The sequence below is a fragment of the Eurypyga helias genome, unplaced genomic scaffold (genome assembly GCF_000690775.1).
Source record: "Eurypyga helias isolate BGI_N326 unplaced genomic scaffold, ASM69077v1 scaffold4263, whole genome shotgun sequence".
NCBI lineage: Eukaryota > Metazoa > Chordata > Aves > Eurypygiformes > Eurypygidae > Eurypyga > Eurypyga helias.
This window is the reverse complement of record NW_010242965.1, coordinates 15,081-30,312: the sequence shown is the minus strand read 5'-3', so window position 1 is coordinate 30,312 and position 15,232 is coordinate 15,081. Positions and strand designations below refer to the sequence as shown.

General features: G+C 43.7%; 1 protein-coding gene across 1 annotated transcript in view; it reads left to right on the top strand.

Moving 5' to 3' along the window:
* Window positions 1-14,836, top strand: part of PPP4R1 (protein phosphatase 4, regulatory subunit 1) — a gene marked incomplete at its 5' end in the record, with an annotated part of 48,239 nt that extends 33,403 nt beyond the window's left edge. The window contains 9 exons of the mRNA XM_010149226.1: window positions 1,561-1,730; window positions 6,079-6,171; window positions 7,433-7,618; window positions 8,719-8,880; window positions 9,457-9,557; window positions 11,384-11,504; window positions 11,608-11,742; window positions 12,334-12,475; window positions 14,645-14,836. Coding sequence (XP_010147528.1) covers window positions 1,561-1,730; window positions 6,079-6,171; window positions 7,433-7,618; window positions 8,719-8,880; window positions 9,457-9,557; window positions 11,384-11,504; window positions 11,608-11,742; window positions 12,334-12,475; window positions 14,645-14,808 — 1,274 coding nt within the window. The remainder of the gene's footprint in view (window positions 1-1,560; window positions 1,731-6,078; window positions 6,172-7,432; window positions 7,619-8,718; window positions 8,881-9,456; window positions 9,558-11,383; window positions 11,505-11,607; window positions 11,743-12,333; window positions 12,476-14,644) is intronic.
* Window positions 14,837-15,232: the final 396 nt, after the last annotated feature.

Below are 15,232 nucleotides of genomic sequence, written 5' to 3'. Positions count from 1 at the left end.
CCTAATTTTTATATATTTATACATTCTAATATATATTTTATATATCAAAACTGTATTTTCTAACAATGTGTTTTATAGTGGAAGTACTAGTTTAATGTTGGTTTTGATTTTAAGTTTCTAACTTGCTGTGCTTTTTCCCGTTGAGGTGAATTGCAGTAATACGGCAAGAATCTTCCAGTTATTCTATCAGGAATTTGGTGCAGTTATGGAGATAACATTGCATGTTGTAAAGAGTTACCTTTACTCCTGCTCATCAGACTCCACCTAGAAACCAGTGAAACTGTAGTGTGTTTTCTAACTTTTGCTAGCTAAGATTGTGCTGAGCTACAGTTTTGCTTCTTGTAACGGATGTACTGGATATCTTTCTTCTGTCTATGAATGAGTCCTGCTTCCTTTGTTAATAACCCTACCAAAAAAAAAAGCGGGAGGGAGAAGTTCAGATTCTGTAACTTAGTGTGGCAACCTGGGATTGGAAACAAGCGTATGGTTTGTTGCTTAATTTCACAATGAGCATTTAAGAAACCTTGGAAAAGCTGAAGTCTGTGAGGAACAGAGCTTCTGGATGACTGGGTAAATTTAGTAAATCAGGACATTATTCCTCCTTACCTTCTTGAAACAAGTGGAGAAGGAGAGAGGCTGGGTAGAGCAGTCTGCGCTGCCTTGTGTGTCGCTTGCAGCTAAGATTGCCTCTGATGCCTGATCTGCTTAGGTCAGGCTATACCCAAGGAACATTGCTCACCAGAGCTTTTTTTAATGAGCCAGTAAGCAGAGGGATTCTATACCCAAGGAACATTGCTCACCAAAGCTTTTTTTCATGAGCCAGTAAGCAGAGGGATGGGAAGGCAGCAGTTCTGAGACTGCTCTGAGCTTTTTCAGAAGAGTGGAATGCAGTGTCAAGTGCTAAGGCTTTCTTTTGATGAATAAGGGGACTTCAAACCTGTCACTATTTCTTGGAGGATGCATGGAGACTATTCTGTCCAGAAAAGAGTTACCGTGGTCTAGTATCTTCCTATATAGGTCTTGCTTGAGACTTGCTATAAAAATGTAAGAATTTAATGACCACATATATATAGAGAGAGAGAGACAGCCTCTCAGAAGCAATTTTGTCTGTATGAATAAACCGATTCTCAACCTTTATTGGAATTATTTTTTCATTCTTTCTTTTTCTCCCACAAATGACCCAGTCAGTAAGTTAGTAGTCACGGGCTGTTCTGCCCCAAAGGCTGTTTGCACCATTAGTATGTACAGAGATTCCTAAAGAACTGATCCTGCTGTAACAGCAGTCTCTTCCTCCTGGATTTTTTTTTTCCTTGCATTGAAGACACGTTTCACTAAACTGTGATGTGGTTGGGCTCCCTAGGAAGAGCAGAGTGTTACTCTGCCTTACATTTTATGCTAATTGTTCCCAGTTTGGGATTTACTAACAGTCAATAATCTTAAATTTGTACCTCCCCTGTAGTTCTGCCATCCTTCAGTTAATTAGTCACTGGCTAAAAGTTGATCTGTGGGAAAGTTTATTGCAGTTCAGCCTCTCATGTACTTTTCTTTCCTATGCTGCAGCACAAGTGGATGTGCTGTCTGCTGCCCTCAGAGCATCCAGTTTGGATCCTCAAGAAGAGACCAACGTCTGCAAGGGAACAGACTCACAGACTGAACTAACCATCAACGACCAACAGAATTTTAAACCTATACTGGGTGATATTGTGCCTTTAATTGGGGACACTGTTGAGGTAAGAAGCATGTTTTGTACTCTTCTCCCCCCATTAAAATTTCCAGGGCTCCAGTAATAGAGCCGTATTTTGTGTTTGTGTGGTAATTGCAGCCAAATGCTTCCTACTTTTGGCTAGTGTGACACTGGGCTTTGTTGGCCGGTACTGAAGCGCTAGTTACTACAATAATGGGTTGTGTTGGGTGCCTTTGTTTTTGCCAGTTCTGTGCTTGACCATGTAAATTCTTGAAATTGTTTCCGTTAAAATGAGATTGTCACCACAGAGATTTTAAGATGTTTTAATGCAGCTGCAGTTTATTACTGTGAAATACTTTAAATACTGCCTTACTTAACACAGAGCCTTACTGATAATAAGTGAATCCCCTTCTCCAGTGCCCTCCCTCCACCCTGGAGAAAGAGGTACTTTGTTCCCTGTGCTCCCCGTTAAAGTGTTTTATATTAATTTACCAGCCTGTGTAAGAGGAACTCAGGACCTGCAGTCCAGGATGTGGTGAGAACTGCTGAAAGTGGATTCTGGCAATCAGTAACATTATAAAGTGTTTTGCACTTACTTCTTCAGCACCCACCACTGCCCCCTGCCCGGTTGAAGTCTGTGGCATTTGATACTGTTTTCTGCTCTGTACTGTGTGTTAGGCCAGACCTGCGATGTTCACTGCATATAGTGCCGCGGGCTTTGGTGGCATTTCTACAGAGCTGCATAGAAAGCAGGGTTCCAAAATATGCTGTATAAAACTACAGCAAGTGATTGGTTGAATCCTGTTGCCTAAATGGTGTTTTCAGATGAAATGTTGATAAATGTCTTCGGAAAGTCTAGGAGTTGACATCAGTCTGGTGCAGAGGTTTTCAACCTTCTTGGGTCAGAGCAGATGACATTTAATTAACATTCCACCTAAGATGTTGGACTGCTGTGTAGCCAGAAAACTTCGGGGAGTGGAACAGTGTGACATTTACTTAAATACTGCTGTTTACGCACAATCACAACTTAACACTACCAAACAGCGTGTCCCTGGTTCCTGATGTCAGGCTCGATGTATTTCTTCATCGTAGGATCTGTTGTAGTCACTACTTTCTAACGCTAACCTGTAAAATGACAGTGTCGATGTCCTTCTAATTTTTGGAGGTGATGAGGGTGATGTTTGTTCACAGGGACCTGTAGTACATTTTATCTCCAGAGAGTATGATGCTGACACTTTCTGTGTTTAAAGAACCAGTCACAGTGCTGATGTATGTTTTTGCATGTTTCAGTTTTAATCCAAAAAGGATGCTCTCAATCCGTTAGTTCCTTGCTCGTTACTGGCACTGAATCAAGTCCTCATTTTAAAAATGAAAGGATATTATAGAGGTGACCTAGAATTTGGGAATCAAGCTGTGATCTGTTGAGCAAGTGAACTGTTGCCTCTAGCAATGAAGAGAGTTCTGATTCTGACAGGTGTGTGTTTGTGGGTTTTTTGTTTGTGGTTGGGTTTGGGTATGTGTTTTTAAGCCTCAGCATAGCAAAGTGTCAATAGGGTACAGGACACTTTAGAAAAATCAAGCTACAGCATCTTATTTTTGAAAGCAGCCTTCACAGTTCTGTCACACATGACAAAGCAGAATCACACATTGCATGTCCTTTTGCAGCTGTATAGGCTCTTGAAGGAGTTAGTCGTACCCGTTAAAGAACGATTATCTGCAAATGGAAATGAATGTTGAATAAAGCAAAGAGATACAGTTGTAGGACACAGGTGAATCTTGTTTTTTGAGGATGAGGATAGCTGTTTTGTTTTTCCCCCAAGAGCCATCATTTTGATTTTCTTTAGCTTGTATGTGCACTGTAAGCTTTGATGAAGGAATGTAAGCCTCAAGAAAACCCCCAAGTCATATTGCCAGTGGATGGCTGTGGGGGTTCTCTTTTTTTTTTTTTTTTGATTGGAGGTAGAGGGAGAAGGAAGAGAAAGGAAACTGCACTAAAATCAGCCCATCCCTGTCAGGCACAAGTACCTCTCTCTAAGAGGAGGGGACTGGACCCCTGAGACTGGCTGCTTCTCTCTCTGTTTGGGCCAGCTGCCCTGTCAGGCAATGCCAGCACCACTTGTCCTGGTGCTGTGGGCTTTGTGTGCAACCCATGGCACAGAGCAGGGCTCTGTGGAGCACAACCATGGAGCTCTTGTTATGCTGCAGCTAAAGGAAACCTCACGTGAGGAAATACTTTTTCATGAGGAAACCCTTCTTCCCTGTGAGGGTGACAGAGCACGGGAGCAGGCTGCCCAGGGAGGGGGTGGAGTCTCCTTCCCTGGAGACTTTCAGAAGCCACCTGGGCTTGTTCCTGTGTGATCTACTCTGGGGGATCCTGCTCTGGCAGGGGTGTTGGACTAGATGATCTCTGGAGGTCCCTTCCAACCTCTACCACTCTGGGAATCTCTGAATTTGTAAGGCCACGACAGAGATTTTGCGTTGTGGAGGTGGTGGTTCACCGGTTTGGTATGCAAGAAGCTTGCAGGCTAAACCCTGCTGAATTCTTATGTCCTGCCTCTCTGCAATGATCAGTTCTGGGGGGTGGGTGTGTGTGTGTGTGTGTGGCATGGGAACAGCAGAGATGGAACTTCAGCTGCAGGAACTGAGATGCTGCGTTGACGTAAATACTGACTGATGCTGTGGTTCTTTTCTACTGAAGCTCTTGTTTCTGGAATGCGTGTTTGACTTTAGAAGAGGCTGGGTAAAAATGTTCCCATCTGTGACACCCTTCAGTATAGTTAGTCTTTCAACTTAGTTCAATCAATAAAGTATTATTTTTAACTTCCCCCCCTGCTTTAACATAGACTTTTAGAGCTGTGGTAGCAGAGATTGTGAGTTGGAATTTCCATTTTTCTTGTAGCAGGATGGGTGACTAGCCTCCAGTCCCATACACCTGGGCATCTCATGGAAAGCACTACGGCTACGTTTGCTGGCTGCCTCATAATTACTCCCATTTGAAAGCCAGTGACTTTCTGCCAATGCTGAAAATAATCCGTTTTTCTGGGGGAAAAATAGAAAGGCTAAAAAAGGAGTGAAGAATTGACTGGCACGCCGAAATCCTGCAGAGATGGTTTTCAGAGCCTCTGGAGTTTTTATAGTTGGAGTTGTATGCTGCTGGACACATTAAATTAGGTAGTCACTTGCGGATTTGTTCTTTCATTGGCTCTTTAATACCTTCTTACTGCTGCTTGATAAGCCTGACAGGTGATTTGGGCTGCTGTGGCAGCAATATGCAATTGCCTCACAGCTCTGCCTGTTCTTTATCACCTGTAATTATACCTCAGTGTCTAAAATTACAACCCAATGCTTAGTTGAAAGCAGATCGTGGAAGAGGAAAAAGCAACTGTCTGAAGTCAAACCAAGGCGGACAGATGGTGTCCTTGAGGCTTTTTTGAAGAAGCTTATGGTTTGCTTGAAATTTCTCATTGTCAAACTGATCTGAACAGCTGGTAGAGTAGCTTATTGTGTTGACCCTGAGAGCTCACCCTGCAGCGCCTGTGAATAGATATCTTGGCTCATATCTAGCAAAAATGCCTTTCTCCTGTTCTACCAGGCAACGGCCTGAACTACTTTCCAAATATTCATCACATACTTGTTGAAATTCACAGTTGATTATGCAAAGTCTGTTGTGTTTGGGAACTCCACTGGTACAGAATGTGACACTGCATCCCCTCAGCAGCACAGTTTATCAGGCCATATCAAACCTCTGCTGCTCAGTGGAGTTCTGAAACAGAGTCTCAGCCCTTATCTTCAAGGCCCAGATGTGTAGCCAGGATGATTGGATGATTGCGAAAAATTATTTTATTAGAACTGCTGAGAAGCATGGTGACCCATCTGCTAGGACTCTGTATTATAAGGTGCTCATCTGTAGGGAAGATTACAGAATAATCACCCCTAGGAAAGGAGCAACAGCATAAGTCTCATCCATTTCTACTCTTAAGTGTGAGAGTGCCTCTCTTTTGACCTTTTTCTACCACAAATCCAAAGCAACAAATCCAATAAAATCCACTACAGATGATTTCTCATTTCCCTTCAAGGGAGAAGCAATGTGGCCCGTATATTAGTTCCATTTTCCTTAATGCAGCCTCAAAGGTTTTCCTCTCGTATGATCTTCATTCCAGAAGGACAAAATGGAGCAGAATAAGATGAGCCTGTCTTTGAAATTTAAAGTTAAAAGCTTTATCTTACAGCCCTTTTGATTTTGAGATGTAGCAAAATTGGATTTGATATTAAAATATGCGTTCCTTTAATCTAAGAAAGACCTTAAGGTGAGGACAGCAGTTCTTGATGTTATTTGATTTGTGTTTAACCCTTGAGTGTATTTTGTGTGACTCGTTCTTTGCCTTTTTCCATAGGATATGGATTCTACACTTCACTATATTCATGATTCAGATTTGAGTACCAACAGTAGTTTCAGCCCGGAAGAAGAAAGAAAATCCAAAGTACAGGTAAATGACAGTGGCTTCTGTTTTTCCTTCATGTATCAGACAAGTGGAATTTTTTATGTATATGTGAATTTCTCTTATGTGTTTCAGTCATTTCTGATGCCATGTAGTTTCTGTAAAATATTTCAAACCTTTTAAACCAAGTAATTTAAAAATACTAGTTGTTTCCAGAGATAATGGCTTAATTCAGCAGTGGTTTCTGTTTTAATTATGTATAAGAGATTACAGTAGTGTTTGATGTGAGAACAGTTACTGTAGACTTCCAGGCTCTGTGTTCATTTGGTTTCATTTTTTATGGAAACTGTCCTGCAATGGAAGTTAGGTTATTGAGGAAACAGGATTTTTTGTTACACATTTTGAGTAGAACCACCCCCCACCCCATGACAGCTTTTTGAAGAAAAGGTGTGAAAGTGTTTCACTGAGCTCGAACTGACTCTCTGCTATCTTTTTCCCCAAAAGGAACCCAAGGTTTTTCGTTACATAGTTCAGTATTACGTGTGCCACCCTGCGTTATTCCTTGAGTGGGAACCTCTGTCCCCCTTGTCGCTTACGTGAGCGGAGCTGTTGGGCAGCTGTGTGTTAGGGAGATACTTGGGCAGAGGCAGTGCCTGGGATAAACTGACAGCAGCTGAAGCACAGCCAGTGCTGAAGTCACCCCAGAGAGGTTTTCACACAATTTTAGGTCAGATGCTTTAATTTCTCTGTGGAGAGAAGGATGGGTCTCCACCAGTCCTGCTGACTCTTGAGCGAGTTTGGAAGCAATATTGGAGACACTGTACTCTCCCCTTCCCCTACTTCTCCTGGCATTTTAATTTAGTTTTCTTCTCCTCACTTCAAGATTTTGAAAGGAATAGGAAAATTATTTTTGAGCAAGTCTTGTCATTTGCTCTTCTGCCTGTTTTTAGGGATGAGTTAAAATGGTCAGTTTGCACAGCCTGTGAGCCTGAAAGCTGGAAAGGTAGAACGTAATCTCTTAATTTCCTGGTCTGCCTCACTAGACAGTGATCAGCCCACTCATCTGTGAACACTGGTCTGTGTATTTTCAAATACCCCCCAGTCACGTCATCGTTTCTTTGGAACTTTCTGGCAGAACTTAGGAAATACAAAATCTTTGCGTTCTTAGGAAGAGATTGTAATTAAATAATACTCTCTAGTTGGGGGGAGGGGGGAGAATGTTCTTCTGACACTGTGCTCTGGAATTTTAGCAAGCCTGATGAGGATTTATTGGAAATAGTGTGAACCTTCTACCCTCCTCTTGCTGTAGGACGTTGTACCTCAAGCCTTGCTGGATCAGTATTTATCGATGACTGATCCGTCTCGCGCACAAACGGTTGACACCGAGATTGCCAAGCACTGCGCCTACAGCCTGCCAGGCGTGGCACTTACGTTAGGCAGGCAGAACTGGCACTGTCTGAAAGACACCTACGAGACGCTGGCATCTGACATGCAGGTAAGCTTGAGGAGCTCTGGCAGCGGTTGATCCGGACTTTCATGATGTGACAGTGGATAATCTGAACTTTTATGGTGGTTTCTCTTGTTCACTGGGTGTTGGGCTGCTCTGCTCTTTACACGGAGCTTTCCGTTGCTGATACTGGTTGTCTGTAGAATGAATGAAAGTGCAGCTGTTGTCTCAGAGGAAACTGTGTGTGGGAGGTCCTCAGGTAGTAAGGAATTGGGGCAGTTGGAGTGGATCTCCAGTGGGAACGGGAGAGGAGGTCTCAGATTTCCTCTGCTCACTTGGGATCTTAGAGCAGCGCTTGGGATTCTCATAGGTATGAGAACTGAGGGCTGAGCGTGAGCAGGCACGTGGCTCTGCACGCACGTCTGGAGCTCAGTGAGTCAGCCTCACGCCAGGCCTTCTGGTGGCCTTCTGCTGCTGCATCCGGATAGTCATAAGGGAATAACATCACCATCCCATGCAGCACTGCTGTTTTAAAAACAAATACTGGAAATAGCAGCATTTTCCTTGTTGTCAGGTGGCTTTGTGCATTTTACTGTTGGTTTCCAGTTGTTTGCCAGTCTTCCCTTGTTTCCTTTTTTGGAGACGCTCTTTTTATTTTTTTAATCATTCTCAGACTACTTCACCTCTCTTGAACTTGCTGCATGCTATGTCAGAGCAGCAGTTCTCGGTGGTATGTGGTGAGTAATTTTATACATGGCTATTGCTCATATTTTCCAAATTCCTTTGCAGCCATTAAAAACAACCAGCTAATAAATTTAAAACATAAGTAAAACCAAATTACCTGTATTCCAAACTGTATCACCAGTCTAATCTGAATTAAGATTGAATTACCAAGACAGAGCAAAAAAAACAGTACCCATGCTGGTTGGAAAGTGCTGGCTAAGGAATATATGCTCTTTCATTTTTAAAAAGACTTATTTGAAATAGTTACTCCATTAAAACAGAGCCCCCTGAATTTAGGGTGAGTAAAAGCTCTACTGGTCCTCAGACTGCTGGGCACTCGATGTGGGTGAAACTTCACCTGTTATGGAGAGTTAAAATATACCAGCTGAAATTTTGCAGTACATATATCTTTGTTTCCTTCACAGTGGAAGGTGCGTCGGACACTAGCGTTTTCTATACACGAACTTGCTGTCATCCTTGGAGACCAGCTTACGGCTGGAGATTTAGTTCCTGTCTTCAACGGCTTTCTAAAAGACCTAGATGAAGTCAGGATAGGTGTGCTGAAGCACTTGCATGACTTCCTGAAGGTATGTCTGTGTTCAACTCTGGTCAAGTGCAGGTGTGTATTTTGCTTCACTTCTGTGTATGCGCTTGCTTTTTAAGATAACACCGGTGTAACTCTGTGTGGGAATCTGTGCTGTTGAATACTACAGTCTATTTGAAGGACATCTGTGTTGCTGATGCACTTTTCTCTGAAGAGCCTGGTTTGTGCATGTTTACTCAGTATACAGGTGTTTTGATGGCTCTAACCTCTCCACACAGCTTAATTCTCAAATGTCTTTTAAGAGCTTTACTGTACCTGCCTCATTTTTGGAGCGGAAAGGTGTAAATCATAAAACCTTTAAAATCAATACTATATTCACTGCTCACCCCTTTTTTTTCCTAGAGTGAAAGTAGCGACTTGATCAGATTTTGCTTTCAGTAGTGCCCCATGTGATTTTACAGACTTAAGCATGATAGGGTCTAGCCCAGGAAAACAACACTATTACTAATTTTTTTTTTTAATAAAAGCAAGTGTTTTGTTAGTTGTATATCAAAGCTCTTGTTCTATCTGCTGATTGTAGCCCACGTTTCATTATCTAAGTTTATATTTACTGTTACAGCTGCTTCATCCTGACAAAAGACGAGAGTATCTTTATCAGCTTCAGGAATTCCTAGTGACTGATAACAGCAGGAACTGGCGTTTCCGTGCTGAGCTGGCCGAGTACGTAGTTTTCTAGATGCTTATTTTTATTGTTACGGGTATTTAAAAATGTTAAAATCATAGAATAGAGTGACATTCTTCATTTCATTTTTAATTAGGGGATAGTCCTTATCTTCTTCCACTTGTCCTTCTTGCTTAAAAATTCCCTGTAGTTGTATATCACCTGTAATGGTAGGATGTTGAATGTCTTCTTCTATCACCATACGTGGAAAACATTACCCTTCCGTAAAAAAGAGGCTGCCAGAAGATCCATCCCTGGAAGTGTTCAAGGCCAGGCTGGACGAGGCTTTGAGCAACCTGGTCTAGTGGAAGGTGTCCCTGCCCATGGCAGGGGGGTTGGAACTGGATGGTCTTTAAGGTCCCTTCCAACCCTAACCATTCAGTGATTCTATGAAGACCACATCTGGTTGCTGTTGAAGTCAATAGAAGGGTTCTAGCAGTTTGACTTCAAGTTGCTGTATTAAGGAGTAGGCTGAATTCATGACCATGAGACAGAGGAGATCAAGATCTTGAGGGAAGTAAAGAAAGCGAGTAGGAGTTAGTGACCTTGGACTTCACCTGAGCAGGCTTTGGCTTTGTCATGGGACTGGTAGGTGGGCTCCCATAGGAGGCAGCTCTGAACTGTCAAATTACTCAGGACAGAGGAAGGGGCTTATGAAGTTCAGGAAGGGATAGATGACGTCTTGTCTGTGGGAAGGAAAAGCCGCTGGCAGTGAGACAGACTTAGGACTGGCTGCCCTGGGAGCAGCTCTGCTGGAAGGGCCCAGAGTGTCGCGGAGAACAGTGAGCTGAACGTGAGCCAGGAGCGTGTCCTGGCAGCACAGTCCCGAGCTGTGTCAACAGGAGCACAGTCAGTATACGGAGGGAAGAGATCAGCACTCGTTAGGTCTCATCTGGAGTAATGCGTCTGTACGGGTGCAGGAAAGATGCTGATAAACTGGAACAAGTTTGGCAGAGGGCCAGCAAGGTGATGGGGGCTGCAGCGCTCACCCTGTGAGGAGACTACGGGACCAGGGTGTCTCTAGCAAGAATGATGAAATGAGCATACAGTAATGACTAGTTACACTGTATCTATTGAATTAAATTTTGAGAGACCTAGTGTAACATCTCATCGTGATGTCATGGTGATTTTGCTACATTTAAGTGTTGTTTTGATTTAGTAGCTACAGGTCTCTGTTACTGCTGGTACGGAGGCATTCAATCAGCTGCATGTAACATGTACATGCCGCTTCTTTTGATGTACCCTCTACCATTCATGACACATACTGGTGTCTGCAACCTGCTGAAATCTTAATCAACTCCTTCCAAATTGAAGGAGACTGATAATTTCTCTCGTTGTCCAGTCTACTTTGAAATAGAGGAAATGCATTGATTTGATAAATCAGTGTACTGAAGTGACTGAGTCAGAGTAGGTGCTTTGTCGCTGTACATGTGTTAGAGGTGCGAGAGGCCTTTACCAGGTATTAAATGTACGTGCACACTGGTGTCATTTGCTGCTGGATCGCTGCGCTGCATGCATGTCCGAGCCGTGACCAGGATCCCTGCCTTGTAAATGCAGCCTTGGTTCCCTTGCCCCTTCCTTAGTTTTTCATTCTTTGGTCTCACGCAGCATTTTGCCATTATTTTGAATAAGTGGCAATTTAATAATTGTAAGTGACCCGTAGTCAAACTGATGGCATTGAAAAACAGGGGATTTTACTTTTTAGTAACCTTATTATGGCCACACTGCGTAGTTGGCAAGTGTTGTCATATAGATGACTGCCTTCTCAGTTAAAGCTACCTCTCTTCTTACAGTAATGTACTCTGGTTCTTCTTCCATCTTGTAGGCAACTGATCTTGCTTCTAGATCTGTACAGCGCCAGGGACATTTATGACTACTTGCGACCTATCGCTTTCAGCCTCTGTGCAGACAAAGTGTCTTCAGTCCGTTGGATTTCTTACAAGCTGGTAAAGCAATTTAAGTAAATTCCGGATTTCAGACTTCTGAGGGTTAGTGGTCAGAAGTAACTTTTATACTCCCTTTTTTTTTTTTCTTTCTTATCTCTTCAAGGTTAGTGAAATGGTAAAAAAGCTGTACGTGGCTTCAACATCAACCTTCGTTGTAGACCTCATGAATGAACTTGTTGAAAAGTTCTGTAGATGCCGCAAATGGTCCGGTCGGCAAACTTTTGTCTTCATTTGCCAGGTGAGGTGTCTTTTTTTTCATCCTATGGGGTTTTGGTGGGATGGTGGTATTAAGGGGAGAGAACAACTGGAACTCCTCAGCCGTCTATCGACACTATTCTCCTGAACATTTGAGAACTTTGTTTCTGAGGAGATAGGTTTCATGGCTTCTTTCTTCAGTGTTGCTCCAACACCAGCTCGCGTGCGCCTTTAGCTGAGCATATTAACTTCAGGCTGTCAGATCTGATGTTGAGTATAAAAGACAAGCGTAGCAAAATAATCCCCGAGTTGGGAAGCTGCTATGTTCCTCAGCATGAAGTGAGGTTTTTGGAATATGCTGTTGCAGTCTGCCACTCTTTTGGGTTACCCTTTAGAAATCAAGTGCTAGGAGTTGTCTGTACCTCCTTAGTCAGCTGGTGCAGCTTGGTCAAAAACGGTATTCTCAGCAAGAAGAGTTGAAACTAGCATTGTGCTGTATTTTTAAAACTTTGCGGGTGCTACCTACTGTATTCATGCTATGAAGGCAGTCAGGTCTGCCAGCTCCGATTATGTGTTGGGATTTTACCTTCACTGTGCTAACATCTAAATGAAATTGTTACTGTCTTCCTGCCAGACTATCAGTGAAGATGACTGCCTGCCCATGGACCAGTTTGCTGTGCATCTGTTGCCACACTTACTACACTTGGCATCGGACAGGGTTCCAAATGTTCGTGTCCTGCTTGCGAAAACGTTGAAGCAAACCCTTCTAGAGAAAGGTTAGTGGTGAGAAAGAGTTGTAGTGGTCTGCCTTGCCTACCTTTTGGTCCTTCCACTTTCCTTCAGTCAGCTGGGAAAGAAGGAACAACATCAGATGTGGGTTCTTTCTTTTATAGTGTCCTTGCTGTGGAATGTTACCTTGGCTGACATAAACCGTAAACCTCACTGTGGTATCAGAGCTGCTGTTGTGTAACGCTGGGGAAATTGAGGTCTTGCTCATATGCCAGCATCTTCTTTTGGTACCATTTTCCCTGAATGAGCCAGTTCGGAGAGCTGTCATCAGGGCACAGAAAGCACAGATTAACAACTAAGCTACTGTGAAGTTGTTGAGAAGTGCTTTTTTTTTTAAAAAAAAAAAAAAAGTCTGATGTTCTGTGTAATAAGGATAAAGAGAAGTCCTGCCATACAAATCCACCATCTCTTTTCTCACTGGAGGAGAATAGACGGCTGCTCTTCGGTTTTTATATTTTATGGTAGCAGTGGGAAGGAAGTTTCTCTGGAGTCTCTTCAGGGAAATTAGACATGTAACTTCCAAACTGGAGACTGCTTAGGAGAGCATTCCCAGTGCATAACAGATGCCAGAAGAGTCAGCAGTGCTCGGATTCCAAAGCACTGTAAAGGAATAAATAGCATTAGAAATAGTATGCTGTTTTTTGTAAACCAGCAGTGTACGTACTTGGAATACCTCATCCAGTTCTGGTGGCTTTTTTCCTCAAAACCATACACTGGCTTGGGGACTGCTGTTTGTAGCACGGAAAGGGTGAAGCAAAATGCAAAGTGTTCAAAACACCAGGCAGCACAAAGGATGGCAACACTGAGGATGCCAACGCAGCGAGAACCAGGCTGTTGCTGGCTGCCTTGTGCCTGCTGGAGCCTCTCAGCAAGCATATGTAGACAGTTCAGATGGATCAGCTGACATGCTGTAATTTGTCCTCTGATAACTGTGCCAAGGCTGTCACTGTCCTTCCTGTGATTATGTCGTATTGGTGGTTTTGTTCTTGTGATTTTCACGTTGAGGGTCCCAGAGCTGGATGCTGTACTCCATTTGGGGTCTCACAAGAGCAGAGTAGAGGGAAAGAATCGCCTGCCTTGGGCTTTACTGGTCACGCTTCTTTTTATGCAGCCCAGGGTCCATGGCTTTCTGGGCTGCAAGTGCACATTGTTGGCTCATGCTGAGCTTCTTATCAGTCAGTACCCCCAAGTCCTTCTCCTCAGGGCTGCTATCAGTCCACTCATCACCCAGCCTGTATCCATGTTTGGGATTTCCCTGACCCAGGTGCAGGACCTTGCACTTGACCTTGTTGAACTCCATGAGGTTGGCAGTGGCCCACCTCTCCAGGCTGTCCAGGTCCCTCTGGATGGCATCCCTTCCCTCCAGCGTGTCGACTGTGTCCAACAGCTTGGTGCTGTCAGCAAACTGGCTGAGGGTGCACTCGATGCCATCATCCATGTCACGGACAAAGGTGTGAAACAGCACAGGCCCCAACACCGATCCCACCTTTATTCCCCACCTGGATGGCATGTCCCCATTCTGCATTGCCACTGAGTCAGCTTATAACGCGGGTAGGCCCTGCCTCAGAGGTGTGTTTGATGAGGGATGGTGGGTAGATTGTGAAAGGCAGATTTAAAAAGTAAGTTCGGAAGTTTTTAAACCTCAGATCTAAATTGCCCTTCCCATGAGCCGTTTGTAGTGATGCTGCTTTTATGCACTTTGCGCCGCGTAGTTCACGAGAGCTGCCAGAGGTTGGAGCTTCTTCCACTCTTCTTTCACATTATCTTGGTTTTATTGTTTGATGATTATGCAGCAGGCTTGCCAGTGAAACAGTGGCACGGCCGTAGGTTTGCGATGCCTTCCCTCCACCACAAATATAAGCGCACTCCTCCCGAGTCTCTTGCAGGTTTTTTATTCCTCTTTGGTCATGCAGTCTGTCACGCTTACTTTTGTACTGAAGTGCCATAGAAATCCTGTTAGAACAGCTGTGCTGTGAAACGTGGGGGTTAAGTGAATCCATAGGTACACGCAGGAGTTACCGTGTGCCCGCCCAGCTATTCCAGCTTGTCTGTACGTGGGCGCCGTCTCCTGAGGTGTTGAGCCTCCTGCCGCGTTCTGCGTTGAAGCATCTTCCGTCTTTCCCTCCTGTGACTCCTGTGCATTTTCTCTCTTACAGAGTACTTCCTGAATTCCGCCAACTCCCATCAGGAAGCTGTGGAACAAACGATCATGGCGCTTCAAATGGATGATGACAGCGATGTCAAATATTTTGCAAGCATCCACCCTGCCAGTACCAAAATTGCCGATGATGCCATGAGCACGGCTTCGTCAACTTATTAACAAGTTCTGAATGTTGCTATAATTAAAACAAACAAACAAACTGTCCTCAGTTGCTTCTGAAATGGTTGATCTAGGACAACCTCTTTGGAAGGAGGGAGCTCTTGCCAGACCTAACAGGTGGATGTTACCTAGGCCTGATACCAGGGATTTTATTTAAGTCAAGAAAAAGTAAACATACCTGTGTCAGCTTGACTTTAGAAAAACACTGCTCAGAGGATTATTCATGCCACCGAAGCCTTAAATCTTCTGTCTTCCTGAACAAATGAAACTTGAATTGGCAGACCATTTTCATTGTAGAAAGGATGTGATTTCCAGAGACCTGCATTGTTTCTCCTGAGGAGTTAACTTAGCAAGTGTTTTCTGTAGCAACCGATAGACGAAATGGCCAGAAAGGCAAATTTACACCAGGATGCGTGAGACCTCC